The sequence below is a fragment of the Syngnathus leptorhynchus genome, chromosome 1 (assembly GCF_054491065.1).
Source record: "Syngnathus leptorhynchus isolate UIUO chromosome 1, UIUO_Slep, whole genome shotgun sequence".
NCBI classification, from domain to species: Eukaryota; Metazoa; Chordata; class Actinopteri; order Syngnathiformes; family Syngnathidae; genus Syngnathus; species Syngnathus leptorhynchus.
The window spans coordinates 17,648,713-17,666,598 of record NC_141195.1 but is presented as its reverse complement, the minus strand read 5'-3'; the positions used below and the strand labels follow the sequence as shown (position 1 = coordinate 17,666,598).

At 44.3% G+C, this 17,886-nt stretch overlaps 1 protein-coding gene across 5 annotated transcripts in view; it reads right to left on the bottom strand.

Annotated features, from left to right (window-relative positions):
- nol4la (nucleolar protein 4-like a) overlaps positions 1-17,886 on the bottom strand; it is a 48,986-nt gene that overhangs the window by 10,159 nt on the left and 20,941 nt on the right. For 3 of the 5 annotated variants that reach the window (XM_085924853.1, XM_085924861.1, XM_085924843.1), the window contains one exon: positions 961-1,116. In XM_085924853.1, coding sequence (XP_085780979.1) covers positions 961-1,116 — 156 coding nt within the window. Of the gene's footprint in view, positions 1-960; positions 1,117-12,208; positions 12,575-17,886 lie in introns of those variants that run through there. The other 2 variants (XM_085924826.1, XM_085924834.1) reach the window with 1 other exon arrangement.

Genomic DNA, 17,886 nt, shown 5'->3' with positions numbered 1-17,886 from the left:
CCTGTCCAAAAGTTACTGATTTAAAATTCAGCAGTATTCACAATGGGGCTTCAAAATCATGAATCATCATTAGCATCATCCATCTTGCCGTGTTTGCACGTTTTTATCAATTATCTCAAAACATTAGCAATTATCTTGAAACATTTAGAATGTATAAATAAACTAATCTCTGAGTTGACTTATTGAGTGTTTACCAGAAATCTCTACCTCGATGTCGGTGTCATGTTCGGCCTCATCACCCCCCCCCCCTCCCAACCCCCCATCCCCCGCTCTCCAGCGTCGCCCTTCCCTCCTCGTCCCCGCTGGCGTTTCCCTGGAAAACGCGACCTTCACAAGACCACGGAGAGACAGCAGGGGTGCCCACCCCCACCGGGCCCACCACCGCTGCCACTGCTCGCCATCTCCTTTGCCCCCCCGTCAACACGCACATACACACACATCACGGCCCCTTGAGGCAGCTGAAAGGGAAAGGCCACCCAGAGGAGCGTGCTCGTCCCAGAAGGCCACAGTGACAGTTCCATATTATGCCCTGCCCCACTGATGCTGCCTCCTCAAAAGGGGACACGCTATGAGACGTGACAGGACCTCTCTACAGGGCAGGGGCACAAGTAGAAATTGGTTTCTTTTTTTTTTTTTTTTTGGTTGCTTAGGGCAAGGGGCGGGCGGGGATGCTGTTACCAAAGTCCAGCAAAAGTGTCCGACGTGGCTGCAAAAATCACGCAGGAGCTCATTTTTGTCCCATTGCACGTGTCCCGAGTATCAGAAGCCACATGGTGGTGTTTGTGAGCTTGAGACTCATGCTGCCTTTTGTTCTTGAGGCAGCGGTTATGTGACACATCTGTCAAGTTGTTTTTGTTCCCTTGGAAACTACTGATGCTAAAGAATATACATTACAGAGAGAATTAAAACAAATGTGCTAAAAAAATTCAATTGTAGAACACCAAAGTGTGACAAACTTACCGCTTTGTAGGTCTTCTTTTGGCCCGCGTGTTTGGGGGCCCGTCCAGGGTCGGCGCCAATCTCCACATGCATGGCGTAGATGATGTCAAAGAAGTCTTCCACTACAGCCACACGCTTCAGAGACGAGTTGTCCTGAGCTGAATTGCCGTCCGCACACTGAAACAAAGACATAAACGCAACATTACTTTGATGCAAATATTGCAAGTGTTGATTGTAACAACAAAAACACACAATTTTCAGAAATATATATTCACTAAACACAGAGAGGGAGGGCTCGGTCTTACAACAAGGTGCGCCATAATTTAATATGAATATTCCGGGGCTGTATTTTGGTCCCAGTACTTTCCGCTACTACCACAACCCACTTTAACACAAAAAAAATGTGTGTACTTTATGTATCGATCACCCATGTTTGCTTCTCTTAATCAGGACCACAAATTAGGAATAGCCTATCCCAGGTGACTTTGGGCAAGAGGCGGGGCATACGCATCAGACCTGAACTAATATTAGGGGCAAACATATTCAATGTGGTGTGTGTGGTAGGGTCACGCATACGTACACGACTGCTCACGTAGGTTCGGACGGTCCTACCAAGCATTTTCAGCAGGAGAGGTCGCAAAAGCGCTCATCTCATTGCGTTTAAAAATAACCCATTGAAGACCAACAGTCCCTCCCACCGACTGCCACCTCTGGCAGCCCGTCCTGCCTCCTGCACCGCTGACCCTGTCGCCATAGAAACTGCCACTGATTTCTCTCGGGCAGGTGTGCTGGGCAAAGGGTCACGTGACATACCGTGGAAGTGGGATCGCCAGGACAACCGCCGCCATCCACCGTGTCACATGCTGCTTTCTCTGCCCGTGTTTGTACAGTTCTCACACTTTCTCCCTTATAGTTGCAATTTTAAGTGGAGTCGTTTCAGCGTCCCGGGAAGCAATTAACTGAAGTCATGGCTGAGAAATTGAAGCATGATGAGTTGCTTTCTCAGGTGATTGGGAATAATCTTTTCTTGTCAGAGGAGCATCCCGAGCGGAAAAAGTTGTCCCATGCACAATATTTTCCATCCATCCCTCCCCTGAGATTCGAGTACTATCTGTGACATTTCTTTGCCCCATCCGGACGGACCGTTGTGCACTGTTTTCTTACGCCCCCCCCCCCCCCCCCCCCCCGAACGCTACCCTACCCCCTGCCGCCCTCCCCCTCTCCTTCTCTCTTCTTGCTCCGGCTCTCCCAAGTGCGAGGTAATGATCGTTGCCATGGCAACTAAAACCAGCTCACAGAGCGGGTTTGTTTTAATCCGGCCTGCCCCGCCTCTTCCCAGCCACTCTCCCCTGTCAGCATGGGTTAAATGTAACACTAATAAATGAAATAATACCAATCCTCCACCTCATCATCGCAGCTGTAATCTAGCAAGGTATCATCACGGTATCCCCCCCCCCCACCCCCCAGCACCCCACTCCAGTACCATCCCGCTTCTGGTGACATCATCACCCGCGTTCGCGCTGCTTGGGACAATGGTGTCAGGTCCATTCACGCTGGATTTAGATAATCTCATACAAGTGAGGGGTGTGCATTGCACCCACAGCACTGCTGCATCTCTGCTGAATTCCTCCCAAATTCTCCTAGACGGATGTTTGCAGCACTCGCTCGGGAGGACATAATCATATTCTCAGAGTCAAGGCCTCTGCACCATTTTTCTACTTAATCGTTTAAACAAAATAAATAACTGGTTACTTGCTATTCATTTGTACTCTTCTAAGCTTTCTTTAACGATTATTTTAAAACTCAACCAATCTGGCGAATATTGTTTTGAATAATTGATGAATTGGATAAACAAAATATTTCAATTTCTATCCATTTTTTCAAAAACAGCACACTATTTCAACTGAGAGCATAGGAAATACACAAAGAAATTGATTATGATTACATTTTTTGTTTGGTTCGTAACATGTCATAAGATATGCAAAAATCATTTGCCAATATCTGCTTTGACTTTGGCAAATGAGGATCAACATTTTAATTTTCAGACAGATGTTTGTCTGAAAACCAGTAACTGAATCACCATCAAGTTATGGAAAAAACGCTTGTCTCCACGGGGGTCGCGGGCGTGCTGGAGCCTATCCCAGCTGTCATCGGGCAGTAGGCGGGGGACACCCTGAACCGATTGCCAGCCAATCACAGGGCACACAGAGACGAACAACCATCCGCACTTGCTCTCACACCTACGGGCAATTTGGAGTCCCCAATCAGCCTACCATGCATGTTTTGGGGAGGTGGGAGTACCCGGAGAAAACCCACGCAGGCACGGGGAGAACATGCAAATCCACACAGGGAGGGCCAAAGTGGAATTGAACCCTCACCCTCCTAACTGCGTTCCACCGTGCCACCATACGTATGTGTGTGTGTGTGTGTGTGTATGTGTATGTGTATGTGTATGTGTATGTGTATGTGTGTATATATATATATATATATATATATATATATATATATATATATATATATATATATATATATATATATATATATATATATATATATATATATATATATATATGAAATAATTAGCATGTGTATGCAAATTGTTGGCTCAATTTTTTTTTACGTTTAGCCACCACCGGATTTTTTTAGAGTGTGGTGTACAGTGCCATGGCATCAGTTGAGGTCAATGACTAAGAATGTGTTTGTGTTTACTGAGTTCCATGTGTTCAATAGAGTGATTGAGAGTGCACGAGGACTCCTCTATCCAAACCACCTGTGGAGGGATTAAAAAGACTAATCTGTGGAGTAAATTATTTCATGCCTAATTTTAATACAAAATAGGTCTGACTGATAAATATAAATAAATATATATATATATATATATATATATATATATATATATATATATATATATATATATATATATATATATATATATATATATATATATATATATATATATATATATATATATATATATACATACATACATACATATATAGAGTTTTAATACATAAAAAATTTTACTCAAAAATTATTCAATAGCTGCAGGCCTGTTCTTATTGTATGCTTTGGAATACAGACACAGCTAATATTGGCAACCTGTTGTGTACAGGTAAGAAAATGCAGTGAACGTCACCGGGAGGCCGTCTCAGCTAAACGCTTCCAGATCGGAGTAAACAGTGAGTGAAACATTCACCCCTGAACACGTCCTGCTTTGGAGTGAGCGTGTTTGTGCGTCCCATACGCGCATTGGAGTTCAGTACATGTCACGCGGGCAGAGCTGGAAGCATCATGGAGGAGAGGAGAACAGCTGTTGAATGGAGTCGCAGCTTGGTCTCATCAGCGGCGGCGGCGGGGCGTTTTAAAGAGCAAAGGAGACATGTCACCATCCCTAAATGGCAACGAGACATTATGAACAACACGCCGCAACACGCCTTTCCTCTTTCTCACTCTCGCTCTTTGGTGGTAATCCCGCAGGACTTTGCTCTCTTCCCCAGCCACTGTACGACCAGCCCCCATCCTCGCCTCGGCTCCCTGTCCCGCAACAAACCGCTCTGTTGCTAGGAGACTGGAGGGTTTGAGTCGGCCGCCCCCACCCCCGCTGGCAGTCTTGCGTGCACGTCCACGCGCACACGCAGAGCACACGAGTCGCTGATGGCGAGAGAGGAGAGGTCCTGCACACAGGCAGCCAGGTCAGGAGGGGGGAGGAGGTGGGGTGCTTGACGGAAAGCAGCTGGGTCACAAAGGCAAGAAGGCCACGAGAGCTACTGGACGAGATGCTGCGGACATGCAGAAAGATTCCATGCCAGGGATTTTGCACTGAACGTCCACAAAATGACTTTTTGTCTAACAGCACCCAATGTGCCTCCACATAGGAGTTTTCCCAGATATGAGCCATTGATTGGCTGATGTTTCCTTGTGGTACGTGCAACAAATAAATGACTCTACCCCCCCACACACACACACACATACACACACCACCACCACCACCTCGAGGTGGCTCTAGTAAACTTCCCAATATCCGGCCACCATTGGTTTCCTTGCAGTGGAGGGACAATATCAGCTGACCATGTGCCACTAAGCGAGACAACTCAGAAGACAGAAGGACAATAAATCAGTGCCCATGTTTGCATCTTACGTGGTAAGCAAGTGGTGTTCCTGTAGGTTATTATTCACTATTATACTGTCGAATGCAGATTTTCCTTAGGAAAAAAAAAAAAAGGATGTTGGTAGTTGATGAGTGCTGGAACAGATTCATTGCATCCCAGTGTTTTGAGATACAAGCAAGGTCACAGAACAAATTAAACTCAACCGTGTGTATAGATATACGTATATATGTCATGCTGATATCGGGTGTGGTAGTATCAGAGCATTTTACGTGACTAAAAACGACTAAAAAGACTTTTATTAGTACTCGTGACTTGTGACAGATCATCAAGAAGTGCGTAAATATCAGCTAGCTAATGGACACGTAAATGGGACAAAGGCGGGAAGCGGTGTGTGCACGTTTGATTAATGGTGGCAGGTTAAGGTGCATATGACATCAAATGGGGATAAGAGATCATTACCCCCCAATCGTTTTTTTTCCCCCCTCGTATTTCTTCACCGCTGCCCGTTCTTTTCACCATCATCCTCTCCCCTCTGCCTCCGCTCACAAAGCCCGTCATTAAATCCACATTAGCTGCAGCCAGCTCTGAGCCACTGTCCTGTGCACATGTGCGTCTATCCCGAGATAAACATTGGTGGATAGCGATTGTGACACTCCCAATATCTTACAGAACCAGTGTGAGGAGCACCAGTCCCGGGACCGGCTCTGTTCTTGTATGTAAATGAGCTGCGGACACATCATCACACAGTCTATTTCCGCTATGTCTCACTTTGTCAAATTCGGTCCTAGGAAAGGTATTAATATGACAACAGAGGAATTTGAGGGGGGGGGGGGAGTTATCGATGACTTAAACACACGTGTGAGTGTGTGGGTGTGGTAGGAGCGGAACTCTGACTGTCTCCCACACAAGGGGGAGGCCCCCGGGCCAGTTAAAAATGGTGTTAATTTCTCCTCCTATGGGAAAGCAAAGAGCGGTCTCTCCATGGCAACAGAGAGGGTACAGAAGGGAGGAAACGCCAAGCAGCCGAGCAGCCGAGCAGCCAAGCAGCCGAGCAGCCGAGGAGCGACCCCCTCTTTGTACCGGCGTGCATACGAGCACAATGTACCTAGCATTTGGACACGGGTGCACATGCATCTCAAATCCCGAGATGAATACACAGGTGGCTCGAGGTACAAGTTGAATTTGTTCTTTGACCACAACTCTCAAAACATTTCCAATCATCTTTTCCCTTTGAAATAAATGCAAATTCTATTCAGTCAGTTCCAGTCTGTTTGTGCTTTGATAAATAAAAATAGCATGCTATAAAATTCCGTTTTGTTAAAACAGAGAGTAGCAATATAGACAGAATGCAAACAATTGAACAGTGCGTACATCATTTTATGTTGCAATTCAGTTCTACGTGGTGCTCCTTCTGGTGTGCCTGCCTTGGCCACCGGGGAGCAGTAGAATGCAGTCATGTGGACAAAGAAAATACAATACGATAAATACTACTGTAGTGCTTCTTCTACTACGTGACTCCGTGAGATGTTGTGATATTTTTGTAGATGATAAATAATATATGCCTTGAGTAGTTATACTTTGTCAATATCTCTTGCTCAACTGTTTAGAGTTCAAATATAGTATGTTGCTTAAATAGTTCTAAAATCACAACTGTCAACACTCATTGTTAGAATGTCAATGGTGTTTTCCATGATTAGAATTAAGCCATCAAGCATTTCTTTTAGAGTAAACATCAACTGAGAGTGTCATTGGAAGGCTTGATGGATTTTTGTCGATTTGCCAAACCATAGTCAGTTGCGTTCACTGCCACCGATATTACTTGCAATTCAAAGCAAAAAAAAATTATCCAAATGCGGGTTAATATCTTACAAAAGTTGGGTCGCTTTTACTTCAAGCCTCTAGCTTTTGTTTTTCAAGTGATGTTCCGTCTGAGCACATTCTTTACTCTATGAAATCTGCACTGATGACACAAAGATCATCAGCGCTTTTCCGATTCTCGTTTAGGGCAGCGAACATTTGGGAAGCCCTTTGAGCCAGGCCATGTGGCCCTCTGATAAGTGCTGCCAGACAGCCATGAAACAAAAAGTGAGGACAAAAGCGGAGGAGATTCAAAAACACAAAAAGGTATTTATGCAAATGCTATGGAATAATAGGGCCAGTATTCTTTTGACTCTGTGGCCCTTACCCGAAAAGATGGTCTCTCAAGGGAAGCCTGGCCTAATTAATCAGATAATAATGATGATGTTCCCCTTCTCGGCTGATGCTGAGGTGCAAACATCTCCGGTCGCCGAGATGGTTAAGAATAATAAGATCCACTGCACAAAGACGACGGCCCCGTCAATTCTTTTATTTTGTAAATTGAGGGAGGCGCGATTGTGGAAATACCACATTGGCCTGTTTAATTGTCTCTGCTGCCCAATCACAAAAAAATGGGGACTTAACAAAGCCGGCAAATTTTCCTTATTGATTACTTTCGCTAGTAAAATAAAGTGCTCATTTCCCATTAAAGCATCAGGTCAGTAAAAAAAAACAAAAAAACATTCTAGTTACTAAAATAAGCACGCAGATGTGTAAATTGTATATTGTTTGATCAATACCGGTAAGGACATACGCCTCTGAAATTCATTTTGAAAATACGTATATTCATTTAACTGATGTTGGGGTTTTTTTTTTTTTTTTTGCTTCCTACACCTGCATGCGGGATGCTGCTGGCTGATCCACCCATCCCGTTGTGTTACAAAGCAAGTATGGGGTCCTTTGTCTGGTTGCATGCAATACAGTACGGGCCTTAGAAGGCGTTTACAATTCAAACAGCAAAAGTACGTAAGCAAATGCAGAGGAGGATTCGTGAAATTCCTAATATTGCAACATCTGGGGAGAAAACAAAACCAAAACATCCTCATTTCTTGAGTCACTTTCATTTCAGGCAGAAGAAAAATGCGTATTTGAGGGTCCTCAAAACATTTGTTTTGTTTTATGTGATTCCATTAATTCACATTGATTTGAACTCGTTCATCTTGTCAACAAAAAATGAAATGTATGAGTATCCTAACGGTCAGTCAGTGCGAGTAAATTTATCCTATTTTACTCAATTTGTTGTTGTTTGAGTGGACAAGACATGCTGCATTTTTTTTTCTCTTGAAAATCAGTTCATTTGACCGATTTGAGTGTTTGAATTACTGGCAGTTAACATCTTTAAAAATGAAAAAGATGGATACATAGGATTTTCTCCCGACTGCTTAATATGTCTTTTTTTATGATAATGAAAACCTATGCATCTTAGAATCCTTTTTTTCAAAAGTCACTGAAACTCTTTTTACCATTAATGTCAATGGAGGAAGCCTGATTATGTTGTTGCAATGCACCAGAGGGATCTGTGAGCTCAACTGCTTAAAAAATTAACTTCCATTATTTTTCATCCACATAAATTTAATTATAGACATGAAGTCTGCTTTAATGAAGCACTACAGATATCAGAAAATTGTTACTGCTAAGAGGCTAAAATCCGATAACTTTAACTCAAACATCTCTAAATATTTCATTCTCCAAATAGTTAAAGATTTCAATAATTGATTTGTCGTCGATTCATTGTTTCACTTCTAGATAGATGAATGGATTATTAAAATAATTGTTAGTTGCAGGCCGGGTTTTAACCTGAGGCTTTTCCTTTTTCTTTTGTTGCAATGTTTGCTTCACCAGAGTCGCATGATTTCTTGACGGCTACACGCATCTGCAGCACGGCCACCGAAATCTGCGGTGACGCTAGTCACACATAGTTACAGCTTTCAGTTGACATGGCAACTAAAAGCAATCGCTTGTAATATTTTCTTTCTTGATATGTAATCTTTAGCACACGGGTCATGTTACGGCAACCGTTGTTTTTTGGTAGTCTCACCGATGCTTTTGCTGGAGGCAATTTTGCGGCGCACCTTTGGTGTGCGTCTAGTCCCCCCCGCCCCCACCTCCTCCCTAATCAGGACATAATGGGAGCTAAACGAGGTTGCTTCTCCACACTGGGGGCTGCTGGGAGAGCTCTGCAGAAAGAGGGCGAGACAACACCGACATACAGGGGACCGAGAAGAAGCAAAATACAGTATGTGGCTCGCTCGGACAGAAGCCTCTTGACGGAGTGGCGACTGTTCACCCGGCAGCCTTTGTCCCATCACACACTGAAGCCGCCTTGTGCGCTTGGCGGACGCACAGAAGAGGCCTTCTCTGTGTGCACATCAGCCACCGTCCGACCCCGCCCCCACCCATGCATCCTCCCGTCATTTACACGCCTGCCCCCATACAGAAACTTGGCACAGTCCGGGAGCAGCTGCAGCGGGGCGTCCGGAGACAAGACCGCCTCTCCATCCCCCCCCGGCGAGGCCGTGACCGTTAACCACGTGTGCGTGTGCGGCACTTTCACCCCGGCCGATTTGTGACAAACGCTTACAAAATGCTAAACAAAGCCAAATTGCATTGGAATAATCCAGCAGACGAATGCATGCATCGCAGTTGCTTCTGACTCACAGTCGCAGACGCAGCTTCAGTTGCCTAATGTTATGTTTCTTCTTTTCCATTTCCCAAGTGCTGCTGAGTCAGACCCCCCTCCTCCAACACACACATACACACACAATATTAACTACAAAATGTGCACAGTCCTCTCACGTAAATAAAACACTTTTAATTCAATAAGACCTTCAGTGCTTTGAGCAGTGTTTCAAAGCTGCTGTGCCGGGAGAGCTCATCAGGTGTGCCACTAGAAATGATCTAATTTCACTTCATTGTTCTGAAATGGATGTATTTAGTAATAGATCAATAATACAGCGATGATTTTAGATAAGAGTGACGCAACCTACGAGTGTTCCCAAGATCGAACACATCATTGGGCCGATTTTTTTGTTGTTGCTACGACCAATAGTGCAGACTTGAGATATAAGCGTTAATATAGAATCTTCCCGATAAATTAGCCAAATCGAAATCGTCTCATCAAAAAAGAGGCTTCAAGCATTTATTGCCAATCCCCTGCGGTTTACTCTAAAACTAAACATAAAACAAAGATTTAGGGAGAAATTTCCCTGCGAGCTTACATACAGTGTAATGTTAAACGGTACTGATGTGCTAACAGTTAGAGCAATTCTTTCAGCAAAGACTAACTGAATGAGGACATCACAACGGTGGAACAACACAAAAAGCTTTAAAATTGATCAAATTTTAATTGTGATCATGATTTTGGCAGGAATGATTCAATTAACATGACCGTCAGAAATATTTGCATATAAAATGCGAGTTCGGTTGCATATTTAATCAAACACTTTCTCAACCAGTGGTCAGCCAACCACCAAGGGGCGATGCCATGATTAAGGCTTTCTTAAGCTACCTAATTTAACAAGCGAACACTGACTGCATGAGTAGTGATGAGGAGTCAATCTGCATGGCATAGAAAGTCTGGCCAATTTAAGTGCTTGCCGCTTCACGCCGCCACGGACGCTGATTTGGCTGACATCATCCCAGAAGCCATCTTGTAGCTCTTTTCTCACTGTCCCTATCATAGAGTTCAATTGCTTTTTGTGATTCTTTCATGTTTTTTTTAACAAACATTAAACGACAATTCCGATCTTTATGATGCAAGTTTAGTCTCCTTTATCCTAAGACACAAATAATAAAAATCAAGGCATAGAAGCTATGACAAATTTTGCTTGGTTGAATCACTAACCCATTCCCATAATGAACCAGTCAGTCCACTTTTGGGAACATTACTGTCTTGGGATTTTAATTTTGTAAGGTGAAATGTGTGCATTGGTTCAACAAAGTTTATGAGACACCGGGTGAGATTTGTCCCAATCTAGACGACTGCAGGAACTTTTATCAAAAGAAAGCTGCACACAAAAGACACCCAACACACTCGTCGCTTTCCACCTGCCCTCTTGTCCGCAGGGGAACACAATACGGCACAGAGACGAGATTAACCGTCTTCCAAAAGGCGCTCGTACGGGCCATGTGCAAATTGTGCATTCACACAGGTGGAGCACCTGTGGAGGGATCTACCACTCAACTAGAATCGACGCATTCACACCCTAATCCGTGCCAATATGTCCTCTGGTTTGTTAACAACATGGGCGGGATGAGGGGGTGGGGGGGGGGGTGATGGTTTCCAGAAGGCATATTTAAAATGGAGGTGGCCTGTACATGCACCCACCTCACTGTTTCTGCAAACATGACACGACCCGTATAACTCCGTGAGGTGCAGCGGGACATGTGACCTGACCTTTACTTTTTACGTCATCGGACACAAACAAGTGACGCTCGGCACCAACTCCCAATATGTGTGCGTGGCATGCGTGTGTGTAGCTATCGGCCCCTTTTGTTTCATTCATAGCCCAGCAGGGCACCAATTACCCCCCACAGTCACACACACACACACATGCTCCCTCCCACTTATGACCAGCCTGCGAATATGCAGCTATGTATGACTTTATGTTATGCCGACAACAAAATGCGGCAGAAGCCGGCTGGTGGAGCACACAGGTGTTGCCAGAGCAACGAGCGCTTACGAGCACGAGTCGATCCGCATCTTGGCCAGGACAATGAAAAGTGACACTCGGCCAACATGGTCACAATGCACATGGTCACATTTTTTAACACAAAACGCAACATTCACATGAAAACACAAATGTGTGTGCCATTTGGTTTAGATGGGACAAGGAGTGCATGTCATGAGCCCCTCCACCCTTAATCACCAGGTGATTATGCCCCCCCCCCCCCCCGCCCCCCCTCTAAAGGGGAGCCCGTGAGAGTCCTAACTGCATACCAGTTTCGGTCCGGTGCAAAAGTATGGAGCCGCAATGTCAATGTTGGTGTTGCTTCACGCTGTCACGGCTGCACAACAGCCTTTCAGCATCGCCACCGCCGGCAGGCAGCGGCGTTGCTATGGCAGCAAGGATGAGAGTGCACGGGGCCGCTCACGCTGGGATGTGCATGCACGGACAAAGTGGAGCGTTATCGCGCTGGGTGGAGATGGGCCCACGAAATGTTGGCATTGTTTTTTTTAAACATTTTCTTTCGTTCGAGCTTGGAAACGAAGACAAGTTGCGGACGGCGACGGGACATCTCGCAGACGCCACGCACTCACGCACGCACGCACGCACGCACGCACGCACACGATCACACTTTACCGTTGACTTGACCGGGACGTACAGCACGGGCTTCGCCGCAGCTCCTTTCTTGTTGTGCTCTCCCAAAACGTTGGTCCCCACCTGAAATCCTTTGGATTTGACCCAGAATTTGAATTTGGCGTTAATGTGGCTGTTGTCCACGTACACACCATCCGACTCGTCGTTTTGCAATAAGGTCTGCATGATTTTGTTGTATTTCCGCCGGGTGACGGTCTTTGTTTTGCCAGAGTCTCCATAAGTGCGGAGGCACCAGTCCTGAAATTCACTGAACATCTCCGCCTCCAACGCGACCGGACTCCGGCTCCGGCTCCTTTTGGGCGCATCCACGCACGCCGCCTTCTTCGTTGCCATTGCTCGCCCTCGCTCCCCCTTCTCGCTCTCTCTCCCTCTCTCTCCTCTTCGACGTCTGGATCCAACAGCCCGGCTAATAAAGAGCACACTTGAGCGGCTTCCTCCTCCTCCCCACCGCCCGCCCTGCCGCCAGCGCCGCCGTCCCACGTCCGACGTGGCTCGGTTCGGCTTCCGAGACGCGGGTTGGTTGGTTACACGTGAGTGACTCGGGCCGGACAGACGACAGCACACCTGTTTGCAGCCGCTGTCCGGACCGCAGCGGTGATAAAATGTCACTTCCTCAAATCATGAGCTGAGGAGCGAGAGAGCGAGGAGGGAGGGAGGGAGGCGGGGGTGGGTTGGGGGGGTTATAGGGGACGTCCTGCACCGGGGCTGCCATCTCCCACCTGTGCGTAAAACCTTGAGCTCAGAGAAGACAAAAGAAACAACACGTCGCTTTCACTTTCTATCGACCTACTTCCGACTGGGGTAGCTTGGGGGGGGCGGGGGGGGGGGGGCTCGAACTGCATAGAGCGACTCGATCACGTCGTGCGCCTCTCGCTTCTCCTCACACCTGTTTGAATGGCATCTGTGCCTTTTTTTTTCCTTGACAGCTAACCCCCGAAATGTTCATTACTGAACCTATTCCGCACCCATTAAGGCACACAACGTCTTGGTCTTTAGGAAGACTTTTGCAAACATATAGGGAGGAATTTGCTGGGTTATGATTTAACCGTCCCGTTGTGCAACAAAGCATGAGGGGGAGGAGGGGCTTCTTTGTGTGATCGCAATACGGCCACTGCAATTCGAAGAGGAACAAGAAGTGAAAGAAAGGACTTCAACTTCATTTCCTTGTCTGCGCCCTATGCATTGTTGCCCCGCAAGCGAACCGTGTGAGAGTATTATTAGTATGGGTTATTTATGCATGAATTCAACAAGCACCACAATATGTCCGATTTAACGAAGGTAATTTTATGCATTTATTTTTGTATAAGACTATATTATTATTATTATTATTATTATTATTATTTTATTATTATTATTATTATTATTTAATTTGCAAAGGGGATGGGGCCGGTCACTCGTCCCACAGGTAGGGGTCCTATGGGCCTTATAATATGTTTATAATTCAAACAGAATTATGAGATGCAGCGGGGGATTTTTAAAATTCACAAGATTGCAACATCTGGCATTAAAAAAAAAAGAAAAAAATTCTCTTTCCTTAATTCACTTTCACTTTAGGCAGAAATATATGCAGTTGACGATTATACAAGTGTTCCTCAATCATGCATTTTGTTTAGACAATTTTTTTCTTTTGCAGAATGAAATTATTTCACATTAATTTTAAGATGGCCAGTCAGGGCAGCTGAATTTATTCCATTTTACTTAATTCATTGTTTGAGTAGTCAGAACAAAAACTTGGGACTTTCCCACGAGGCTGCATGCATGGGCCATGTTTATATCATTTGATCGACAACATTGAAGACAAACCCAGTGCATTTTATTTTTGAAAACCACAATCAATTTTCACTATCACTTAAAAAGGTATTGTTTTTACGACAAAATTTTGTTCATAAGAAATACTTTTCACACCTTTATCAAAAAGTCTTTACCATTACATGGCCCAAAGGAAATGTTAAGTTTGGCAGCAGGTTTTCTGAATATGCTCATTCTAAGTTTAGTTCTATAGGCTCTTTCTTTTCCCTTTTTGCCATCTTTTCATCTCAAGCTAATACCACTGAAGGGAGCCTCATTTTGTTATTGCAATACACCAGAGGAATCTGTGATTAGAAGGGCCAGGATTTGCAGACAGCAAAATAGATGTTGTTATTTCTGAGCCACTTACACAATTAGAAAGAAGCTGTTTTGTCTTTAATCTTATGCAAGAAGAACAATGGGGCACAAACATTTGCCAAAGTCAATGGGTTCAATCAGCAAAGTTTAAGACGTTATCGTCGATCATTTTTTGCATTGAACTTGCCTTGAATTGAGTGTATTTATCTCTTGGTTATCAGACTCAAATTTGAAATCTACATTGAAAAGAAAAAAAAAAGACCAAGTGTCTCTACCATTATCAATCAAGTTCTATTAGAATAATCCATATAGTATTTGTTTATATTCGAGGAGGAAGCATTTCACATGCTCTGACTATTTTTTTTTTCCCCTTCATCGGGGGTCTTATTTGTGCAGTTGGGAGCCTGTGTGTGACTCCCCCTGGCCTGTGCATTACAGGCCCAAGCTGGCGGCAGTGACTGCTGCTGTTGCCATGACAGCAGCTCAGCAGAGTCTCTGGCCGTGCAAAGGGTGAGTGGGATGGCCCGTCCTCGTGGCTCCATCCGCGCTCGCAAAATGGAACATTGGACAAAAAAGCCCCACCCTGGACGTTAGAACCTCTGGCGGACGTCAAATACGGCACTTGCACTTTGTGCGTGTGGTTATTGGCCGAAGCCTGTGCAAGTCATTTCATTCCATTTCATCATTTGGTCTCTTGGTCAGGACTGGCCAGATCCTGAAGGTTGCACATCCCTTTTGGAGGTGTGTGTGTGTGTGGGGAGGGGGATTTCAAGGCTAATCTTTGCAAGGCTGATCCATCATCATTTCCTTGAGTCAGTTCACTCTCATCTCGTGTACACAGACATCAGTGCAGCTTGGTCTTCCGCTAATCTGCAATTATTTTGGACCAGTGTGCATGCGGAAGAGACAAGCAGCAACCCATCCTCCAGAATTACGTGCAACAAATAAACATGGATCACATTTGGATTTGAGCAAACATAAGTTTCAGAATTGGCTGCAATTGGCCGTAATATTCCACCGCGTCAGTAACAAGTGCGGTGGTGCCATCAGCAGACTTTTTTCCCCACTTTGAGCTGCTCTCGTCAAATAAACACACTTAAAGTGGTCTGAAGAAGGCTGAAAGACACGTCAACGTGGCAGCCATGTTGGGAGGGGTGACTGTCCCATCAAAGATAAAAGTGTCAATTTTAAAAACATGGCTTTATGCGTCCCTAATTGTATCATTGATGCTTATTTAAAAAATGTTTTTAACATTGCGATATTTTCAAATTATGGTTTTAGGTTTGACCTACATATGAGGTGTTGCTCAATTTGGATTCTATCATGCTTTGTAATTTATAGCTATAACATTTCAGGTAAAATATATAATATTACTAAATGTTTTATTACAAATCTAATGGTTATTATATTTTGTATTGCTATTACGAAAACCTGATGGTGCTAGTGGGCTAAGTTGGAATCAGCGCAAAAAAAAAAAATGAATAGACAAAAGTGCACCTGTAATTTCAAAATTTTGGAAACATTTGTTGACCAGTGTAATTTTATTTCCCCCCCTCAGTCGCTAGTCATGTAAACGTCTCTCGAACATGCTATTTTTGGTTTAGTCCACAGTTGTTTTTCTAAAGCCCTTATCAAGCATCTGATCATAACAGATGAGAAAAAAACAAAGCGCTAATGTCACGGCTCATGAAGACAGCCAATGTATACGCTATTATCCTCCTCTAAGCACCAACAAGGTATATGTGGAGAAACTACAACTTTTCAAAGGCTTTCATTTTCAAAAAGACCCCCTGGGGGGTATACGAGATGAAGGAAACCCAACACAGCCAGGCTTGCTTTGCATGATCTAGATCGACAAAACCTTCGTAACAATCCTGGCTTTAGACTCAACACAGCTCGCTAAGCCATTAAGCTCGCTTTGTAGTGCACCCCTCTGGTCTATTGGCGTCTTCAAAGTTTAGAAATTATGTGATGTCATTTATGTGACGTGGGTTAGCTGCAGGCAAAAACATCCAGTGCTAAGACTGGGCGATTATTCAATATGAATATGTATCGGAATTGACTCGTGATCAACATCAATCGAAAATGCCTACGATAAAATGCTCGTTATAAACGAAACAAAATCAGAACGCAAACATGTTGTAGGCAGCGCCCAGCTAAACACAAAGAAGATAAGTGATAACTAAGTCTTGAATGAACATGTTCGAGATTTACAATATAACAAACTGAGTGGGGACCTTTGTGTCGTCCGGTCACAAACACAGCCGAGTCAACGACCGGGACAGAAGATGAGGATGTAGGCGATTCTCAATTTCATGTTAAATCTTTCTTGACAAGAGTGTGCACTGCAAAAACGAGCGTCTGAGATGATATTCGCAGTTCAATCTTTTTCCTAATTGCGTTCAGCCACAGCCCTTTGTGATTTCTCTTGACTGGCAGATGTTAGGATGTGACGCTAGGATGTGCTTTTACGGTTTTGGCAACCAAACAACACAACAAGAATATATTTTCCACAAGTAGCGGTGTTTATTCCTGGCTTCCGTTTTGTTGCCTCCAGCGTAAGTTTCTTTTGCCTCCAGCTAACATTGTAACGTAGGTTATGAAAGGACATTTATTTCACTTTAAGATCCTCAATCTACTGATGACAGCATTTTCGCACCCATCTACAAACTCTCGGGTGACCCGCATCCACCACAAAGGCTTGTCAGCAATTTATTCTTACAAAGGCCTTGGACTCGTTTTCCTACAGTCATAGTCACGCCTAAAGGCTACACATTTATTTCATCACACATCCTCTGTGAGAGAACCTGAAAGAGAGCGGCCGGGTGGAGGGGGCACAACACAGCACCAGGCGGCCGGTAAACGGGGGCAAAGAATCAAAGTGACGTGGAGCAATGAGTGTTGAAGTGAAGACAATGCGTGGCACACAGCCTGACGGCGGGTGATGAGGAATCGGCCTCAGTTAGGGTGACAAGTTGACGCCACTCGTTGCATCATTCAAAACAACCTGACCACGACTGCCCTCCTCGAGGTGGAGCTGAAAACTGCAGCTCCTTTGTGTCCCATCCGAGAGCAAAGCGCAAATTGCATCGCGTATGGACATTTCATGTATATTGTGTGGCACTCCTAATACATTTTTTTTTGGTATCATTAAAAGCAGGATTCTCAATGTTTTGTATGCAGGCTCTCTAGTGATACGTGAAACACGATAGCAACTTTATATTTGCATGAGATTTATTTTGTTGAGTGGTTCAGATAATGGAAAATTTTAACTGGTACAGTAACTTTTTTTTTTTAATTATTACATCGTAAAAGGAATGTCCCCCGCCACCCAGAAAAATGAGCGAAAAAGAAACATTTCAAAAGATTACTATTTTTCCATCTCTTAAAAACAATAATTTGGAGCGAGTGATTTGCATAAAATATGGCAACTTTACGTTCGTGAGCTACTTTTGTTTTCCTGCTTTGCTTTTGAATGTCGTAAACGGTTGTGCCTGTAGATATTTTTAATCTTGGTCATTGTGGTGGTACTTTAAAAGTCCGAGTTTTTTTTT